Raw genomic sequence first — 21,671 nt, 5'->3', positions numbered from 1 at the left:
TACCTCTAGCAAACCACAACCTAAAGGTCCTTTCATGTGCAGGTGACCTCACAATCACAGCACAATACCCTGACACCACTGAAGCAACAACAAACATGCAGCATTACAATACACATTTGGAACAATGGCTTACCATGAACAAAATGTCTGCATCTCCATAGAAGTCTTCAGTCATTTTTTCAGCCCAGACAGACAGGAATCCAGCTCAAACTCTCAGTCACCTTGAATGGCAGTCACTCACGCTGAATGAACACCAACCAATCTAGGTATCACATATTTTATGCACATGACATACACTCAAATAACTTTATCTTAAAAGCAGCATACAAACTCAGAATACTACTGGCATCAGATTAGGACAAGAAAAAGAATTTTTTAACATCCTCTTCAAATAATTCATCCATGCCACTCTAAACTATGCCTCATTTGTCTGGTTTTCCGTCTTCTCAAATCAAATATGAGATTTTTTTTCTCATGTCATTAGCTCCAGTCACAAACAAAAGTCCACATCAAGACCAGATTTTAATTGACATATAAAGAGGTTAATAAAAGGAAAAAAAAAAAGAGACAAGAAAAAGTACTTATGAATTTTGGAGGAAGTTAAAAACCTGTCATTTAAAAAGTGCCAAGTCACAGTTATGTGGAAAGACATGGGAGGGTAGAGATTTCCAAAGCTTCAAGGTGTAGGGAAAGAAACGGTTATCAAAACAGTTCACTTCGAGTTGCCAATGGCCACACAGTAATAATGTGATGCCACAGCTTACAGAATATTGTAAAGTCTAGCTAGTGGTGGGTGCACACAAGCAGTTAGCTCTAAGGAACAAAAACCAAAGAAATACCTTTAGAAGAGGGAAAATGATGCAACATTTTGCCTTAGGTCAAATGGGTCAAGATACTGCAATCAGAACAGTCACTTACTGCTTCACAGCCACAGACACTTAGGACCTATACAGTGAAAGAAAATCCTCTCAGTACATTCCTACCTAAACTTGCTTGGCATTAGCACTCTTAGACCCCACTCTCAAAGCATTCCATAACTGACCATGGATTGATTCCTACTTTTCTTTTATTTTACCATTGCTTTAGAAGAGCGAGAACTAGTATTCTTTTGTACTGGCTAATAACAGGGATAATTGCTCAAGTGATTTTGTAAGGGGTAAGTGATTGAATGTAGAAACTTCCTGATTCTGTTCAAAAACTCATTGTGGTTAGATTTTCTCGTGTTTTACCATGAATTCTTGTTTATTCTTTAGAATATTTTTCTTAAATAGATAAATTATTATTTGATGATTATGTACACATTTGATAGTATTTGTTGAGGGTCTTTATGGCAGAAAATGAATTTATTATGTGTTGAGGTGATATACCTACAGTCTGCCTGTGGTTGAAAAAAGAAATTTTGAGCAGAGACATATTTATAAACTTTGATACGGGCAAACTGTGGTATACAGATAAAAGATAATTGGAAATGGGTGGATTTTGGGTAAGAATTATACAATGATTTCAGTGAATATTCAATTAATGTTTTATGTAGTATTTTTTTATCATTATTATACTTTGTTGCTGTCTCCCGTGTTAGCAAGGTAGTGCAAGGAAACAGATGAAAGAATGGCCCAACCCACCCACATACACATGTATATACATACACGTCCACACACGCACATATACATACCTATACATCTCAACATATACATATATATATACACACAGACATATACATATATACACATGTTCATAATTCATACTGTCTGCCCTTATTCATTCCTGTCACTACCCCGCCACACATGAAATGACAACCCCCTCCCCCGCATGTGTGCGAGGTAATGCTGGGAAAAGACACAAAGGCCACATTCGTTCACAATCAGTCTCTAGCTGTCATGTATAATAATTTACGTACATATATTACTGAGAAATACCGTAAAACCTCTGTTGTCCAAAATGCTTGGGGAATCGGCCATTTCAGTTCACAAAATTTCAGGATATTCAAGTTTTTTCATTATATTGAATAATTCAGAAATTGAAATATTCTAAGATATCTTTCCAATTTGTAAAAATTTAACATAGAGGAATTATATTGGCTAATAAGTTCTTCTAAATGCCTCGATCTTCTTTTGGCACTTGATGTTACAAATGGTCATCACACTGATGTTGAAGTCCTTCATAAGTGCTGCTTTGGACTTGCCTTTAGCCAGCCTCTTGCACAACTCCATCTTCCTTTTAAGGATTGAAATGTTCCTCTTGCACTTAAATGTGAGATATAGATAGCTTTGAGGAGCTGTCAGGCAATTGCTGACCCACCACTGAAAGGGGCTATAATCCACAATAGTAATACAGGGTGCACAGAATACATGAATGTGCAAGACCAGCACACAACTCAATGCCAGAAAGCACGTGGGAGATGGTAAATAGTCATCAGCACTACAGAACACTGGGTGGTGAGCACACTAATTGCAAAGGCGCTTGATTGATTTTTTTGATAATTTAGTGTTGCCTTCCGAAATTGAAAAACATACATTATTTTGAGCATTTTGTTGTCTCAAGTCACAGATAACAGAGGTTTTACTGCAATAAAAACCTACATTAGGCATACAAAGCACTCTGTCAGGGCTATATGTTTAAGACCTCTATCTGCGGCCTATATTTCTGAGATCCATGAAAATAAAAAATTCTCATGTTGCTTGGTTTCAAGGATCATAGACTTCATTGTCTACTTGGATTGCCGTTTGTCATGCCTCAAGTGTGTCCTGTTTCGGACACATTAGATGCAACTTTTGTTGTAGGAGTGGCTGAATGTGAGGTGCTGCCAGCTGTTGATTTCTTTGTAAACTGTAGGAATGAATTGTTTGCACTGTTTGTTATGAGTTAACAACTTGATGATTTAAATTTTTTCTAACACTTGATATGTACAGTTATCCAATTACAATAAATGGCAAGCCATGTAAAAAGACTGCATTCAATTTACACTTGTGATTGTACAGAAAGAGGTATCTCTACTAAAATTTCATTTTCATTATAGGGCATCTGGGACAGTGTTTATAGCACAGGACAAAATTACTAACTGTAAAGTTGCAGTGAAGGACATTGACCTTGACAAACAACCCAAAAAGGAACTAATTTTGACAGAAATCAAGGTGATGAAAGAAATCAAGCATGAAAATCTGGTGAACTTCCTTGATGTATTCTTGCTTAACAATCACTTATGGGTAAGTGATCAGTGAATTAGTGTATTGCACTTAAAGATTCTGATGTCTTGGCGATTATTCTTTGTGGTTGGATAGATTCTTGTCTTATATCTTATATAAAGCCAATGCATATCTTGTACCGTGTGCTGCATTTTTCCTGAGTCAGAGCAGGGTGGCTCATCCAGTATCTTTCTCATACATTATGGCTGCAGCAAGTGTCCACTTGATCATGTGTTGGTAGTAAAACAGTTCTCATACTATTTATTGAGGAACTCTTATTTGGTTTGATAATTGCTGCACATAAATTTTTTTTTGTTTTAAGGATTATATGACAGGATTAAATGCTACATTAATTGATTGAGTTATGTGAATTTAGAAGCAGTATATCGTATTGTATTTTTAATTGTGGTATCAGACATTTCATTTAGAATATTATTGACAAATTATTTTTGCTACTTCCAATTTTATTATTGAATTTCAGCTGGTCTACTAATCAAGTTTCACTATTAGCACTCCATTATTAGAATACAGCAGCATTCCTGTTCTCTATTTTTGCCAAAATAATTTGTACTCCACCTGTTCTTTCATTTTCAACCACAGAAGAACCTCTATTGTCTGAAATGCTTGGGGAATCAGCTTTTTTGGATAAAATTTTTTTCAGTTATTCAATTTTTTATACACTGAATGATTCAGAAATTGTAATAAACCTATCCCTTGCTTTATGCAGGAGTTATGATCTGTGAAAACCTTTTGCAAAGAGAAATCACATAAACCGAATCAATAAACATTGAGAAAAATGGGATGTGTGCAGCAGTTTTTCAGTCATCGCTGGCAGATTCTCCCATGACCTTCTCATTATGTAGCTTCTGATGTCAGATAAACCTATCTAGTCATCCTTTACTTGCTTAAAATGGCTGTGGCTCAGCTACATTGTCTTCTTTACATAAATGATCAAAGTCTTCAGAACATTAGACCTGAGCTGGAGGTTACTAAGGCTGCTTTTCTTCTTCATCTTATGCTCTGTGAATAATGAGAGCATTTTCCTCATAAGTGGATTTCAAACCCTCGTGGTTTACCTTGCCACACAGTGGAGTAGAGTGGACCACAGCACTTCGAATTTTCTCTGTATTCTTCCTTAAGTTGCAGATTGTAGATTGACCCATGTTATAAGCATGCCCAAGTTTTGAAGCTCCCTGACCAGTGGCAGCGCATAGTAAATTTCTTTGCTCCTAAGGCAAGAGAATTGCTCTTCCTTTTAGTTGTTAGTGTTGGGGAAGGAGATGTTGCTGGACATTTGGATGCCATGTTAACAAACACAGAAAGAAGGAATAGAGAAGGGGGCCAGGTGAGGATATTCCCTCAAAGGCCCAGTCCTCTGTTCTTAACGCTACCTCGCTAATGCGGGAAATGGCGAATAGTACCACAAAACTCACCACTACCAGCCCCACAAAACACCCAGTGGTGAGTACACTAATCATTGTGGTGTGGTGCATGTGATTTGAAATATTTTTGTGTATTTTTAAATTTCTATCAGATAAGCAAGGGTTAGAAACTGAAAAACATAGGTTGTTTTGAACTCTTTGTTGTCTTGAATTATGGATAACAGAAGTTTTACTGTATAACCTCCTTTGACTTCACCTGGTGTTAAACAGCAAGTAATTTGGTGATTGAAATTATCTCTCTATTGCTGGTCAAACTTTTAAAGTAGTTAGACAATCCTGTACCAGTTTATTTCTCTATTGCTGGTCAAACTTTTAAAGTAGTTCGACAATCCTTTACCAGTTTTGCCAAATGCTTTCTGGGTAATGCATTGGTCATCAGTGCATCAGTTTTGTTTCCTGTAGGATTTTACTACATATGATCATAGTCTTCCATGATCCTCATCCATACTCATCTGCTAGTAAAAATCATCAGTTGATATAGGTTTTCTGTCTTCTCTTTTGAGTTTGCTATTTTGTTCTGACTTTCAGGTGATTCTCATATATCCATCCACACTTTCAAGGTCTCCCACCTCTTTAAGAAATAATCCTATGTACTAGCAAACTGTTCTTCAGCCTGTTACATTTTAATCTACTTGTTTAAGTAATGAATGAAGGAGTGAGTAGAGAGGTGTAAAGTGTTGAAATTACTCAAAAGATTCAACTTTCATTTTTGCTCTGGTTGACATAGATATGTGATATAATACATCTTAACCTTCATTTTTCTTCCACTATCAGGTAGTTATGGAGCTTCTTGATGGAGGACCTCTGACAGATGTTGTAACAGAAACTGTAATGAAAGAGTCTCAGATTGCTGCTGTTTGTCATCACACCTTGCAGGGCATAAATTACCTTCATGAAAATGTATGTAAAGAATGTGTATGTCCATCTGTTTGTCTCTCATGCAAGATGAATTTTCTTTATTTTTTCATACTTATTTGCCATTTCCTGCAGTAGCACTTGGCTCCCTTCTTTATTCCTTCTTTTGGAAAAGTAAAACTGGAGTGTAGAATTTCCGGCTCCCACGTATTCCCTGCTTGTCATAGAAGGTGACTAAAAGGGGAGAGAGCTGGGGGCTGGAAATCCTCCCCGCCTGTTTTTGACTTTCCAGAAGGAATAGAGAAGGGGGCCAAGTGAGGATATTTTCGTAAAGGCTCCATTCTCTGTTCTTAATGATATTTCGCTAATGTGGTAAATGGCGAATATGTATGAAAAAATATATTTATTTGCTTTGTCGCTGTCTCCTGCATTAGCGAGGTAGCACAAGGAAACAGACGAAAGAATGGCCCAACCTGCCCACATACACATGTATATACATACACGTCCACACACACAAATATACATACCTATACATCTCAACGTATATATATATATATATATACAAAACATGAAATAACAACCCCCTCCCCCCTCATGTGCACGAGGTAGCGCTAGGAAAAGACAACAAAGGCCACATTTGTTCACACTCAGTCTCTAGCTCTCATGTAATAATGCACCGAAACCACAGCTCCCTTTCCACATCCAGGCCCCACAGAACTTTCCATGGTTTACCCCAGACGCTTCACATGCCCTGGTTTAATCCATTGATAGCACAACGACCCTGGTATACCACAGCACGTCGACCCCGGTATACCACATCATTCCAGTTCACTCTATTCCTTGCATGCCTTTCACCCTCCTGCATGTTCAGGCCCCGATCACTCAAAATCTTTTTCACTCCATCTTTCCACCTCCAATTTGGTCTCCTACTTCTCCTCGTTCCCTCCACCTCTGACACATATATCCTCATGTTCAATCTTTCCTCACTCATTCTCTCCATGTGACCAAACCATTTCAAAACACCCTCTTCTGCTCTCTCAACCACACTCCTTTTATTACCACACATCTCTCTAACCCTATTATTACTTACTCGATCAAACCATTTCACACCACACATTGTCCTCAAACATCTCATTTCCAGCACATCCACCCTCCTCCGCACAACTCTATCCATAGCCCACGCCTCGCAACCATATAACATTGTTGGAACCACTATTCCTTCAAATATACCCATTTTTGCTTTCCAAGATAATGATCTTGACTTCCACACATTTTTCAACACTCCCAGAACTTTCGCCCCTCCCCCACCCTATGATTCACTTCCGCTTCCATGGTTCCATCCGCTGCCAATAAAATAGATAAATATATATTATACTTGATCTCCGTTTCCCATGTCAGCGAGGTAGCACCAGGAAACAGACGAAGAATGGCCCATCTGCTCATATACATAGATATGTACATGAATGCCCATACACCCACATATACATACATATACATATCGACATATACACATTTTTTTTTTTCTTTTTATACTGTTCACCATCTCCTGCGTTGGCGAGGTAGCATTAAGAACAGAGGACTGAGTCTTTGAGGGAAATCCTCACTTGGCCCCCTTCTCTGTTCCTCCTTTTGGAAAATTAAAAAAGAGATGGGAGGATTTCCTGCCCCCAGCTCCCTCCCCTTTTAGTCGCCTTCTACGACATGCAGGGAATACGTGGGAAGTATTCTTTCTCCCCTATCCCGTATACACATATACATATCAACATATACACATATACATACATGTATATATGCATACACAGACATATACATATATACACATGTACATATACTTGCTAGCATTCATCCAATTCTGGTGCTACTCTGCCCCACAGAAAACAGCATTGCTAGCCATTGTTTCTGCATACATAACTATAAAATCAGTTGAGAGAGGAAAAAAGAATATAAGCATTAAATCAGCTGAAACTTATGCTGATAAACTCTGCAGTTTACATTTGCTTACATAATGGTAAATCAGTTTGATAATGTACACTACAATTAAAAGGATGGTTACTTCAAGAAAACATTATAGTTGTATTAATCAAGAACAAATTGGATGTTGTGGCATTTTATCCTACCCTTATTCTTTCTCCATTATTTTTATGGCATGTACCTGTTTAGATGAAGTAATACAGGATTTTGAGTTTGTTTGCTTTTTATTTTGAAACATGAGTTGTAGTTTTGATTTTTACATCATCATGGAACATGAATTTCAGTTATTGCTTATGAATATTGTGTATTTACTATTCATTTACCAGTATCTCAGTTTATTAATGGTTTGTTTTCTCAACATTTGTATTTATTAGGGAGTAATTCATCGTGATATCAAGTCAGACAACATTCTCCTTGGTAAGGATGGTTCGGTCAAGGTGACAGACTTTGGTTTTTGTGCCAACATTACTGGAGATGAGAAACGTATGACCATGGTTGGGACTCCATACTGGATGGCACCAGAAGTAAGTCTTAATTGATGTTATACCATAAGAAAACTTTATAACTTGGGTCTATCCTAAATTTTTATTGTATCATCTTTCATTGACATTCCATGGAACTTCATCCATACTTTGTAAATGGAAATGGAGAACTGTTGGATTGATTATCCCCTCTGCTTCCACAAGAAATTGGCAATTTAAAACTATTTCAATTTAGATTTGCTTTTTGGTCAGCAATTATAGTAAGGTTAAGTGATATTGTAATTGCAGGATATGTTGATCATTCATATCTGTAGAGGTCATCCTTGGAAGGTGAGGAGAGAAGCAATTGTAGCCATCAACAAAGATATGATACATATTTATGAGACTGGTGAGAACTTAGGAAGTAGTGACCGTCATATGAGATTTGCTTCATTACTTTATGTTTTGTATATGCAAGCTTAATGGAAATCCTAGACTACAGAAGAGATAGTTATTAAAAAAGTATTCCATGATCTTCAAATATGAATTGAAATATGGTCCAAGATGTAACATAGTTGGAGATAAGTAGACGAAATTTAAAATAAACATCCAAGAAGCAGTGCAAAACATGAAAAGAAGATGAACATAGAGGGTAATTTGGTTGAATAAAGATTGGAATAACTCATTGTTAGAAGGGGAAATGATTATAAAGATTGAAAAATTCAGATGACACTGTTTTTCATGTTTTTTCAAGAGAATATAGTGTTGAACAGAATAAGAATTACTCTATCTGGGTAAACTTTGAAAAGATTGAAAAATTTGTCGTTTTAACTTGAGAATTAATTCTTCCTTCAGAGAAGGATAGTGATTAAGAAAGGTGAGAGGATCCCACTCTCTTTGAGAAGTATAATGCATCTCCCTGTACTATTCTGTAGGTGAATACACATTCTTTCTTGAAGGACTTTGCATGAAGCCACTTCTCTCTAATGTCTCAACTAAAGCTCGTGTTTGTCTTTCATCTAAGGAGAGAGGAATAATAATTTCTTGTTCGTTATATGCATGTGCAGCTAACTTTTTTCTCAGGTTGTGAATCGTAAACATTATGGGAAGAAGATTGACATTTGGTCTCTTGGGATCATGGCTATTGAGATGATTGAAGGTGAGCCACCATATTTGAAGGAGACACCTCTTCGTGCCCTGTATCTCATTGCAGCTAATGGGAAACCTGATGTGCCTTCATGGAAGAAATTGACCCCTGAATTCCAGGTATCTATATTTATAATTTAGTAAGGACTTTGTTTTCTCTTTCTATTGAATGAGTATACTAGAGAGGTTTTGGCATATTGAAGAATGAAATGGTTTGAAAAGAAGCTTGACTACAAGTGCATCAGTGCAAGATCAAGTGTAAAAGGCTAAGAATGTCTGTAATAGTTGCTGATTTGCTAAATAATGATAGAGCGCAGGAGGTTAAGGATAGCCTCTTTATAGTACTTGAAAGATTAATAAAGGATGGTTGTCTAGAGGAGAAAATATGTGTGATGGTTGTCTTATATGAATGGTTTGGGGATACACTTGGAGAGGAAGTGAAAAATAGGTATAGGAGTCCCAGATGCAAACAGTGGAAAAATTATAGTGAATGTGTGCATCAGCAGGCATAAGTGTTGCTGATACATACTTTGAACAGAAAGATGTTAGTTAATATACATGATACAGACATAGGGTAAACAATAGCAACATTGATTTGATTTTGAATAGGAGTATGATAGGCAATGTGCAGTATAGAATCAGAAAATTTGGTAGTAACATATTGGATAGTCTTTATTGTAAATGGTATAGAATTATGAATGATCAAGTGAGAAAATTGAGTGGAAAAGTTTGAGAATAAATGGGAATTGAGGTGAAAAGCCAAAAGGACTTGTAGCAATTAAGAATGTGGAGAGAGTTTAAGAATGCGTTAACATATGTTGCTAGGGATATGTGCAGTATGGCATGCATAGGATGTGGAAAAATAGGGACTGTTAGGTGGAATGAAAATTTAAGATTGTTTATGGTAGGAGAAAAGAAAAGAGTTTGAAAGGAGAATATGAGTCTGCCAGAAAATGGTGATGAGAAGAGGGCAAAGAGTATACTGTATAAAGTTGTGAATGGGAGACTTAAAAGTGTAGATATGTCAATAAAAGAAAAGCACATGCATGGATCCAAGATAAAAAAGTACAGTGGAGGATGGATGTTTTGGAAATTAAATGACTGAAGACAGTTGGATGGCATGAGAGCATTAATTGAATAAGAAATGATAGTGTAAGAGCAAGGTATAGTAGTAAGAAGAGTATGTATGAGAGAATTGAAGAGAATATGCTTATATGGTTTGGAAGTATGGGGAAGATGAGTCAAGGAGATACTGATTAAGAAGGTATTGGAGTGAAAGATGTTTTGAGTGGTCTGAGCTTAAACATGCAGGAGGATGTGAAGCATGCATGGAATATAGTGAATCTGAGTGATGTGGTGTACAGGGAGTGACATGCTGTCAATTAGCGAAACAAGACTATTTGAAGTGGTCAGGGGAAACCATGGAAAAGTTTATGAGGCACAGCTGTGAATGGGGGAGCTTTAGTTTGGTACATTATACATAACAGCTAAAGAGTGGATATGAGCCAGCTAGGCTTGTTTTCATCCATTTCTGGTGCTAACTTGCCATGCAGGAAATAGCATATATGTACAAAAATAAATATTATTATTATTATTATTATTATTATTATTATTATTATTATTATTGATATTATAATGTATATATGTATTATAATTATTATGTGTATATGTTGATATGTATATGTATGTGTGTGTATATGTATGTGTATGGGCATTTATGTATATATATATCTTTCTTTTCTTTTCTTTTAAACTATTCGCCATTTCCCGCGTTAGCGAGGTAGCGTTAAGAACAGAGGACTGGGCCTTTTTTGGAATATCCTCACCTGGCCCCCTCTGTTCCTTCTTTTGGAAAAAAAAAAAAAAAAAAAAGAACCACTTATATGTGTGTACCTGAGTGGATGGGCCATTCTTTGCGTGTTTCCTAGTGCCACCTCACTTATGCGGGAAACGACAATCAAGTGTAATCTATGAATATTATTATTATTATAATTTATTATATTATTATACTTTGTCACTGTCTCCCACGTTAGCGAGGTAGTGCAAGGAAACAGATGAAAGAATGGACCACCCACCCACATACACATGTATATACATACATGTCCACACACGCACATATACATACCTATACATTTCAGCGTATACATATATATATATATATATACATACATATGGATTTGTATGTAAGATTTATGGATCTGGAGAAGGCATATGATAGAGTTGATAGAGATGCTCTGTGGAAGGTATTAAGAATGTATGGTGTAGGAGGCAAGTTGTTAGAAGCAGTGAAAAGTTTTTATCGAGGATGTAAGGCATGTGTACGTGTAGGAAGAGAGGAAAGTGATTGGTTCTCAGTGAATGTATGTTTGCGGCAGGGGTGTGTGATGTCTCCATGGTTGTTTAATTTGTTTATGGATGGGGTTGTTAGGGAGGTGAATGCAAGAGTTTTGGAAAGAGGGGCAAGTATGAAGTCTGTTGTGGATGAGAGAGCTTGGGAAGTGAGTCAGTTGTTGTTCGCTGATGATACAGCACTGGTGGCTGATTCATGTGAGAAACTGCAGAAGCTGGTGACTGAGTTTGGTAAAGTGTGTGAAAGAAGAAAGTTAAGAGTAAATGTGAATAAGAGCAAGGTTATTAGGTACAGTAGGGTTGAGGGTCAAGTCAACTGGGAGGTAAGTTTGAATGGAGAAAAACTGGAGGAAGTAAAGTGTTTTAGATATCTGGGAGTGGATCTGACAGCGGATGGAACCATGGAAGCGGAAGTGGATCATAGGGTGGGGGAGGGGGCGAAAATCCTGGGAGCCTTGAAGAATGTGTGGAAGTCGAGAACATTATCTCGGAAAGCAAAAATGGGTATGTTTGAAGGAATAGTAGTTCCAACAATGTTGTATGGTTGCGAGGCGTGGGCTATGGAGAGAGTTGTGCGCAGGAGGATGGATGTGCTGGAAATGAGATGTTTTGAGGACAATGTGTGGTGTGAGGTGGTTTGATCGAGTAAGTAACGTAAGGGTAAGAGAGATGTGTGGAAATAAAAAGAGCGTGGTTGAGAGAGCAGAAGAGGGTGTTTTGAAATGGTTTGGGCACATGGAGAGAATGAGTGAGGAAAGATTGACCAAGAGGATATATGTGTCGGAGGTGGAGGGAACGAGGAGAAGTGGGAGACCAAATTGGTGGTGGAAAGATGGAGTGAAAAAGATTTTGAGTGATCGGGGCCTGAACATGCAGGAGGGTGAAAGGAGGGCAAGGAATAGAGTAAATTGGATCGATGTGGTATACCGGGGTTGACGTGCTGTCAGTGGATTGAATCAGGGCATGTGAAGTGTCTGGGGTAAACCATGGAAAGCTGTGTAGGTATGTATATTTGCGTGTGTGGACGTGTATGTATATACATGTGTATGGGGGTGGGTTGGGCCATTTCTTTCGTCTGTTTCCTTGCGCTATCTCGCAAATGCGGGAGACAGCGACAAAGCAAAAAAAAAAAAAAAAAAAAACAGACATATACATATATACACATGCACATAATTCATACTTGCTGCCTTTATTCATTCCTGTCGCCACCCCGCCACACATGAAATGACAACCCCCTCCCCCCGCATGCGTGCTCGGAAAAGACAACAAAGGCTACATTCGTTCACACTCAGTCTCTAGCTGTCATGTATATTGCACCGATACCACAGCTCCCTTTCCAGATCCAGGCCCCACAAAACTTTCCGTGGTTTACCCCAGACGCTTCACATGCCCTAGTTCAATCCATTGTCAGCACATCGACCCCAGTATACCACATCGTTCCAATTCACTCTATTCCTTGCCCGCCTTTCACCCTCCTGCATGTTCAGTCCCCGATCGCTCAAAATCTTTTTCACTCCATCCTTCCACCTCCAGTTTGGTCTCCCACTTCTCCTTGTTCCCTCCACCTTTGACACTCATATCCTCTTGGTCAATCTTTCCTCACTCATTCTCTCCATGTGACCAAACCATTTCAAAACACTCTCTTCTGCTCTCTCAGCCACACTGTTTTTATTACCACACATCTCTCTTACCCTTTCATTACTTACTCGATCAAACCACTTCACACCACATATTGTCCTCAGACATCTCATTTTCAATATTATTATTATTATTATTACTTGAATTATAGATATTGCTTCTAGTCTTAATCATCCATTCCTAGAGTTAAATTTCTATGTAGGAAATAGTGAATAAGTAAGAAATTAAAAATATTATTATCATTATTATTATTATTATTATTATTATTTTTTTTTTTTTTCCTAAACTACTCGCCATTTCCCGTGTTAGCGAGGTAGCGTTAAGAACAGAGGACTGGGCCTTTGAGGGAATATCCTCACCTGGCCCCCTTCTCTGTTCCTTTTCTTTGGAAAATTGAAAAAAAACAAGAGGGGAGGATTTCCAGCCCTGCGCTCCTTCCCCTTTTAGTTGCCTTTTATGACACGCACTTATCTCCTTTATGTCATAGGAGAGGGAACAGAGTAAGGAGTCATGCAAGGATTTTTCTTCTAAGCCACAGTAGTCTTTTCCTGACACTGCTTCATTAAGGTGGGAAATGGTGATTAAGTAAAAACAAAAATATACTGAATTTCTTAACATGAATTCTTGCTATCCCTAAACAGGACTTCTTAAACTGCTGCCTTGAAGTTGATGTGGAGAGGCGTGCATCAGCAAAAGAGCTCCTTGCTCACAGATTTCTTACCAAAGCTGTTAGTACAACTACCTTGAAACCTCTTATTGAAGCTGCTCAGAAGATCCTTGATAAGCGAATCAGTAATGTCTCATAGCCATATCAGTATTACAAGTAATGGTATGTATTAAGGAACATGATTAGTCTTTATTCAGGATTGTTAGAAAAATAAGATGAAATATGGAAACTGAATATTAACTTTAGTCGGAGAATCTGCTTATAATTTATGATGATGGTGAATGGAATAGTTGGAAAGAGCTATACTGTGAACTTTTTATGCTGCAGTGATTCAAGAAGGTTGTTAAAGCGGTATTAAGATTTTGTGATGTAACAGGGAAATACTGAGGAGGCCTGTCTGTGATTATAACGTATGATTTTATTATGACAGAAATTTTTGTCCTGAAAATGATTTTCATCCTGATATCAGTATTACTGTACTATCATATAGACTTTAATGCTTTTTCTTGTGATGTAGATAACAGATTTCCATATTAAAGGGTTAGGAAGTGACAAGTTCAAGTTGTATTTGGTTTTTGCATATCTGAATTACACATTCAAAGTTTTGGTAGTATTACTGGAAATATATCTTGACTCTCTTTCCTTGCTTTTACTTTTTCATGCTGGTTGAAGGGTCATGCAGTGTTTAGCATATCAGTACACAGTTGTGACTGTGCACTCTTTAACTCAGCAGTGCACAACCTCTGGTTTGATAAGAATTTAGGAAATGTATAGAGAACTGTAACTGAAATACATGCTGTGGTTTTTAAAAGTACAGACATTGCTTGATTCTTCAGATTTACAGAAAGAAGGAAAAAATTTAACAAAATTAAATAGGAGAAGAAATGTTGTGTAACATGATGGGCATTTATTTGCTTATACAGTTATATGTTCCCAGTTTCACTGACTGTAGGCCAAAATATACACTGATAGTGGCCCAGAATTGTAGAAAGGTAACCAATATTTGTTGACCTAGCTGTAAATTTGTTGATCTTTCCATGTGCAGGAATGATGTGAATCATATGGTAGCTCAATTTCTTTAACATTTGTGTCCATTTGTCACTACCCACCATTACTGCAACCACCAGTGTTGTCTTTCATTACAGATATATCACACAAGCACCTCTTTCACACACATGCTTCCTCGGTATCTTTCGTATTTGTTGTACCTGTGATTTAGTGGTTTCATATTTTCCTGGATGTTGTGCGGAAAGCAGTCTTTTTCAAATGAATTGGTCACTGTTTTGTTTGTGGATTCTAAGGTCAAACCTACAGGGACTGTGCCTTTTTCATTTTCATGGTTTCAGTGTAACTTGACTCATAGATATAGTACATAGATATTTTGTATAGTACATTTTTGGAACTTCCTTAAGGAGGTGAACTTGACAAAAAGTCTCCATAACTGGTGAACTCTAGCGCTGCTTCTTAGCCTTTAGTTCCTCACCTTTAACAAGCCGCTGGCAGAGGGGTAACTCTAGCACAGTGTTTTCAGAGTCCCTCACCTAATATTTCTCCTGACTAATACCAAATGTGGCTACAAAATGTTCCTTCCTAACGTTCCAACCTACTGCTTTCACCTACTGTTCCTACCCAATTTTGATAGTAATGTAATATTAAGCTTACACAAACCATCCCCTGTAAAGATGTATACGCTTCTTTGATCATAATCTGGTAACTTTTTACATACAACCAAGTCAAAGAATCATGTATTTCAGTAGAGACTGCATAATTTTTGCACCTTTCTTGCTGTAGCTTTTAGATGGCACACAGGACACAAACAGAACATATGTATAATGGCTCTTGGTATACCTTTAGAAATTGATATTCAGTATTAAAATTTTTGCTTCACCATTTAAAATTAAGTGTCCTCAGTAAAAGCTATATCTTACCTTAAGAAAGATATCGTTCTATTGGATAGATAGAATATTTGCACAGAAAATAACAGAAACTCAAGAGTAGCAAGCTTTTTGTATGCAGCCTCTTTCTGCTTTTTCCGTGCTAGAAGCTTATTGCTGTATTGCCATCTGGGGGGAGGAGGGGTAACTGCCTGTAATCCAAAGTAGTATAATTTCTAAATAGGATTCCTTGGACAAAGTAATTCCATATAGGAGAGTTTTGCTAGCTGCTCTTTTTAATGGTAATGATATGATTTTCAGACAAGTTTCAAAGGCATAACTTTAATTACTGAGCAGTGTTGCATGCTCTGTAAACTGAGTTTGTTTTATTCTTGGTGTAAATACTGAAAAAAATTGACTTTAAATCTCCTATCAGAAATGGAGGTATGGAACAATTAGTTCATGAAAATTTTAGTGTTGTCCATTTACAAGTTAAATGTTTCTGTTTTTTTTACTTACACTGACTTTGTTTTATTATTTGCTCATTTTCTCGGTCCCTTTACTCAGGCCTATTGGAATTGAATTATCAGGTCACTGGCCAAAATGATGTAAAACTCCATTACTTCTTCCTCTTAGAGTTGCAGATTAATAATGTTTTTGTTAGCTTCACTAAACTGAGCAGAATGGTTTATTATTCCATAAAATTCTCCTGTTGTATTTGTCAAGTACAAAATACAGTTTTTAAAAAAAGGTCGGCCGAAACAAAATATTGTTTATGATGTGGATTTGGAACTGTACTACACGTGATGAATTGTTTTCATGTGTGGGCTGTAGATTGGAACTTGATTAGTAACATAATTTCAACCATGATCAGTTTCCAGTAATTTATTGTACCATGAACTCAATACAATGATTCCTTACTTTCTAAGATTGCCAGTTTGCATGTAGTTTTATGTAACACGAAGCCTGTCATTGGCTATCTCATATCATAAGCCAGTTGATATAAAAATCTTTGTCCAAATCTTCTCTTTAGTTTTCTTAGATTTGTTTAACAGGATATGTTTTTCATAGCCTCCAAAATGAAAATCACATTTACTTTGTTTCATTGTTGATGATACTTCTGATGTTTACGTGTATTAGGTTTTCCATATCACTATCTTCATATTTAAAGATATGCATATTTATTCCGGTGTCATAAGTACCAGGAACCTTATATACCATGTGAGTAAAGACTGTATGTTATTCACAGTTAAACATTTTTACTTATGCGCGGCAATTATGACCATAATATACTTTAATAATAGAATGTGTAATTTATGAACTTTTGTGCCAAATTTAATTCTGTTAAGATAACATAATTCATTTAATATTTTTTCTAATATTACAAAACCCAGATGTTGTATGATGTTAGTCTTATAAACTTTTTGCAGGAGTTATATGACCTGAGTAGGACGTAATGTTATGAGGAACTCAACTGAATTTGTAATATCGTATGAACATGGATAGAATATAAGTTTTAAGTTTCTGTATCATAGTGCTTTTTAACCCTTAAACCACTTGACCTGTATGTATATGTATTCCTGGGGATAGGGGAGAAAGAGTACTGCTCACGTATTTCGTGCATGTTGTATAAGGTGACTAAGAGGGGCAGGAGTGGGTGGCTGGAAATCCTGAACATGCTGGAGGGTGAGAGGAGTGCAAGGAGTGGAATGATGTGGTATACTGGGGTCGACATGATGTCAATGGGCTGAACCAGAGCATGTGAAATGTTTTGGATAAACCATGGAAAGGTCTGTGGGGCCAGGATGTGGACAGGGAGTTGTGGTTTTAGTGCATTACACATGACAGCTAGAGACTGAGTGTGAACCATTGAGGCCCTTTCTGTCTGTTTTCCTGGCACTGCCTCATTGATGCAGGGAGTGGTGATGCTGTTTCCTTTGGGGTATGTGAAACATCTGGGATAAACCATGGAAAGATCTGTGGGGCCTGGATATGGATAAGGAGCTGTGGTTTTGGTGCATTACACATGACAGCTTGAGTATGGATGTGAGCAGATGTGGCCTTCATCTATTTTTCTGGCACTATCTTGCTGATGTAGAGGGTGGTGATGCTGTTTCATTTGGGGCTAAGTGGCGCTGGGAATGGATGAAGAGGAGGGGTGTTGTGTCGTGTGGCAGGGTGGTGGCGGGAATGGATGAAGACAGCCAGTATGAATATGTACATGTGTATATATGTGTATGTCTGTGTATGTATATGTATGTATATGTTGAAATGTATAGGTATGTTTATGTGCATGTGTGGGCATTTATGTATGTGCATGTGTATGTGGGTGGGTTGGGCCATTCTTTTGTCTGTTCCCTTGCGCCACCTTGCTAACATGGGAAACAGTGACTTAGTATAATATATATATATATATATATATATATATATATATATATATATATATATATATATATTTTTTTTTTCATACTATTTGCTATTTCCCACGATAGCGAGGTAGCGTTAAGAACAGAGGACTGGGTCTTTGAGGGAATATCCTCACCTGGCCCTCTTCTCTGTTCCTTCTTTTGGAAAATAAAAAAAAAAAAAAAAAGAAATAAAAATATGAGAGGGGAGGATTTCCAGCCCCCCGCTCCCTTCCCTTTTAGTCGCCTTCTACGACACACAGGGAATACGTGGGAAGTATTCTTTCTCCCCTATCCCCTATTATAGAAGGCGACCAAAAGGGGATGGAGCGGGGGGGCTGGAAATCCTCCCCTCTCATTTTTTTTTTTAATTTTCCAAAAGAAGGAACACACACACACACATATATATATATATATATATATATATATATATATTATTTATTATATTATACTTTGTAGCTGTCTCCCGCATTAGCGAGGTAGCACAAGGAAACAGACAAAAGAATGGCCCAACCCACCCACATACACATGTATATGCATACACGTCCACACACGCACATATACATACCTATACATCTCAACGTATACATATACATACACACACAGACATATACATATATACACGTGTACATAATTCATAGTCTGCCCTTATTCATTCCCATCGCCACCCCGCCACACATGAAATGACAACCCCCTCCCCCTGCATGTGCAGAGGTAGCGCTAGGAAAAGACAACAAAGGCCACATTCGTTCACACTCAGTCTCTAGCTGTCATGTATAATGCACCGAAACCACAGCTCCCTTCCCACATCCAGGTCCCACAAAACTTTCCATGGTTTACCCCAGACACTTCACATGCCCTGGTTCAATCCATTGACAGCATGTCGACCCCGGTATACCACATCACTCCAATTCACTCTATTCCTTGCACGCCTTTCACCCTCTTGCATGTTCAGGCCCCGATCACTCAGAATCTTTTTCACTCCATCTCTATATGAAAGTGTATGTGCATATATGTATATAGGTGTATGTGAGTGGATGTGTCTTTCTTCGTCTGCTTCATGGCAATCTCGCTAATGTGGGTAACAGCAATCAAGCATGAAAAAACTATATGTGTAGGACATCAATACTCATTCACTCTTCAGACATGAAAATTGGAGGTGTTACACACTTTGTGTAGATGCTGCTACTTGAGCCAAAGATTTCCTATTTCTGCATCCATTCCAGCATTAGAGAGGTAGTTCCAGGGAGTGAACAAAGACAAGGCCTCATTTGCTCAAATCCATTCGCAAAAATGATGTATAATGCACTGAAACCAGAGCCCCCTTATCCACAATCAGGCCCCACAGACCTTTCTGTAGTTTTCCCAAACTGCTTCAGCCCTTTGGTTCAGCACATTGTCTCCAAAATATCTCATCACTTCAATTTGCAAAGTTATTTGTATGCCTCACATTTTCCTGCATGATAAGGCCCCAATCTTTCAAAGCATCTTTCACTCCATCCCTCCCTTGATTTACGAATGGGTTTGTTTCCTGGGAAGTCATGCTCAAAATAAATCTGATAAAGTGATACCCACTTCTCAAGTGATTTACATTATAAAATGGAAGATATCTTTCCACAGGAGAGAGGATTTTTAAAATGCCAGTAATAGTATTTGTTTTCTTTTAATCAAGACATCCATTTGTTACTAAAAAATATATGTTCTTTCCATTGTAAATTTTCAAAACTTTAATCAAGACTTGTGATTCTGCATAGAATACACTTATACATACCTTATCCACTGCAATTTCATTAGTGATAACGCATGCACTCACACAGAAAAATGTTTCTCAAGATTGTATGGATTGCACTGTTCTATGGTACTTCTAAATATATGAATGACCAGAGAAAAAGAAATCCATGGGAAAAAGGAGGCTATTAGGAGAAACTGCTATTTTTCTTGATACAGACACTACATCAAAAATACAAAATTCTTTGGACCTGAATACTATCTTTTTTTATCATTTTCTGAAAATCCGAATTTATCCGAAAAGATAAAATAAGAAATTGAGTAGCTGTGCATGAAGTAAGCTTAGTCTGAGATGTCACACCAATATGATACTATACTACTCTTGGGCTATTTTTCTCGTGCCTGACTTTATGCACATCAAGGTATTTTTAAACTATAGGGGAATAGTAAAGATAATGCATAAAAGATTTTATCATTAGAATATCTTGATCAAATGTTTTAGATTTATAAGTTTCTGGAATTATGATATCTTGATTTTTGGTGTATATGTTCTTTATTTCTCTTTTTATTGGCCTTTCATAAATGACTAAACCCAGCTGGTCTCTTAGTTGTTTCTTGCATTGTGAATGATATTCCTGGTTTTTGTAAACTATTTTTCTTCTAAAAGTCTTCCATATGTCATGAAAATATTAGTTTTTCTTCTTGTCCAACGTCTGGTTTCTCTCTGTGGCAATGTATTTTATTGTGCTCATGAAGGAGCTTGTCAATTTTCACATTATGTAACTAAACTGAGGTTTTATGTATAATTATTTCCGGGTCAAGCAAGTCATAAAACTGTGCAATAAATTATATTCATTCACCACATAGAGTGGAAATATTGCCATTTCCAAAACAGCCCCCAGGTATTTAAGGCATAGGTAGTTGAATACTGTACTGATGTAATTCACTTTATAAGTCATAGACTGGTGCCATACTGTAATTTAGATTAACTTAAATAAGAATATGTATGCATTACTGGTTGGCAGATGTTTTTCTCTTGCATGCAGTGATGCTGCATGAGATAAGTGCTCATTGTGGTGGCATCTGAGTCTAGTCAAAATTGTGCTCATTCTTGTAGTTTAGTCTTTTATGGTTGCACTTTAGAAAAGTTAGTGCTTTTTTATGTCTGTTGAAAAAAGGCTTTATGGCAGTCTTTCAGCAGACTGCTGTGCTCATCTACAGATATGCACTAGCTTGTTTGTTTACAGATAAAGGATAAAAATGTGAATTTTATTAATAGGAAATAATACATATTGTTATTAGGTTTCACAAGTTTTAGTAGAATTTTAGGTTATTTACTTTTAGGAGCAACAGATAGAAGTAGGTAGGAGCATACAGGCAGGAGCATTTGGTAGAAACATTAGGTAGAGGTAGGAGGTAGGAACATTAGGCAGGAGCATTTGAAAGCAGTAGTCAGTATGAACATTAGGTAGGAACCTCTGCAAACACTGCATTAGTTGTCCTCTACCAGTGGCCTATTGAGGGTGAGGCACTAAAGGTTAAGAAGCAGTACTGGAGTTCACTGGTTACGGAGGCTCTTTTGCTGTGGCCACTCCCTTGAGGGAGCTCCGATTGGGAACAGACATCAGTGATATAAACATATAAATAGATACTTTTGGAAAAGACTGTTTTACAAATTGATAAGTTTATGTATATTTTGATAATGTTGCCCCTAAAAGTTTCTCAGTATGACTGATTTTGTGTGCATTTTTTTTTTTTGCACTTGAGTAAATATTTTTTTGTCTCATCTTGCTCATCACAGAGATGTGCACACCATTATAAGAAAAGAGATTCTCGCAATTACTGATGTCAATCAGATCTTGGCAAAATGCCTCATGTTCTAAGATCAGAAATTCTATAAGTATAAAACATGAACCTTACAGTCTATCACTCAATTTAACATTGTTTAGAATG

General features: G+C 37.2%; 1 protein-coding gene across 2 annotated transcripts in view; it reads left to right on the top strand.

The window, feature by feature from the left end:
• Positions 1–17,114, top strand: part of LOC139747397 (serine/threonine-protein kinase PAK 2-like) — a 28,506-nt gene extending 11,392 nt beyond the window's left edge. For both annotated transcript variants that reach the window (XM_071659704.1, XM_071659703.1), the window contains exons 7-11: positions 3,017–3,203; positions 5,399–5,524; positions 7,825–7,974; positions 8,995–9,177; positions 13,686–17,114. In XM_071659704.1, coding sequence (XP_071515805.1) covers positions 3,017–3,203; positions 5,399–5,524; positions 7,825–7,974; positions 8,995–9,177; positions 13,686–13,850 — 811 coding nt within the window. In that variant the 3' untranslated portion in view covers positions 13,851–17,114. The remainder of the gene's footprint in view (positions 1–3,016; positions 3,204–5,398; positions 5,525–7,824; positions 7,975–8,994; positions 9,178–13,685) is intronic.
• Positions 17,115–21,671: the final 4,557 nt, after the last annotated feature.

This window comes from Panulirus ornatus, chromosome 68, assembly GCF_036320965.1.
Source record: "Panulirus ornatus isolate Po-2019 chromosome 68, ASM3632096v1, whole genome shotgun sequence".
In the NCBI taxonomy this organism is placed as follows: Eukaryota; Metazoa; Arthropoda; class Malacostraca; order Decapoda; family Palinuridae; genus Panulirus; species Panulirus ornatus.
Note: the sequence above shows the minus strand (reverse complement) of the source record. Positions and strands in the feature narration are given on the sequence as shown.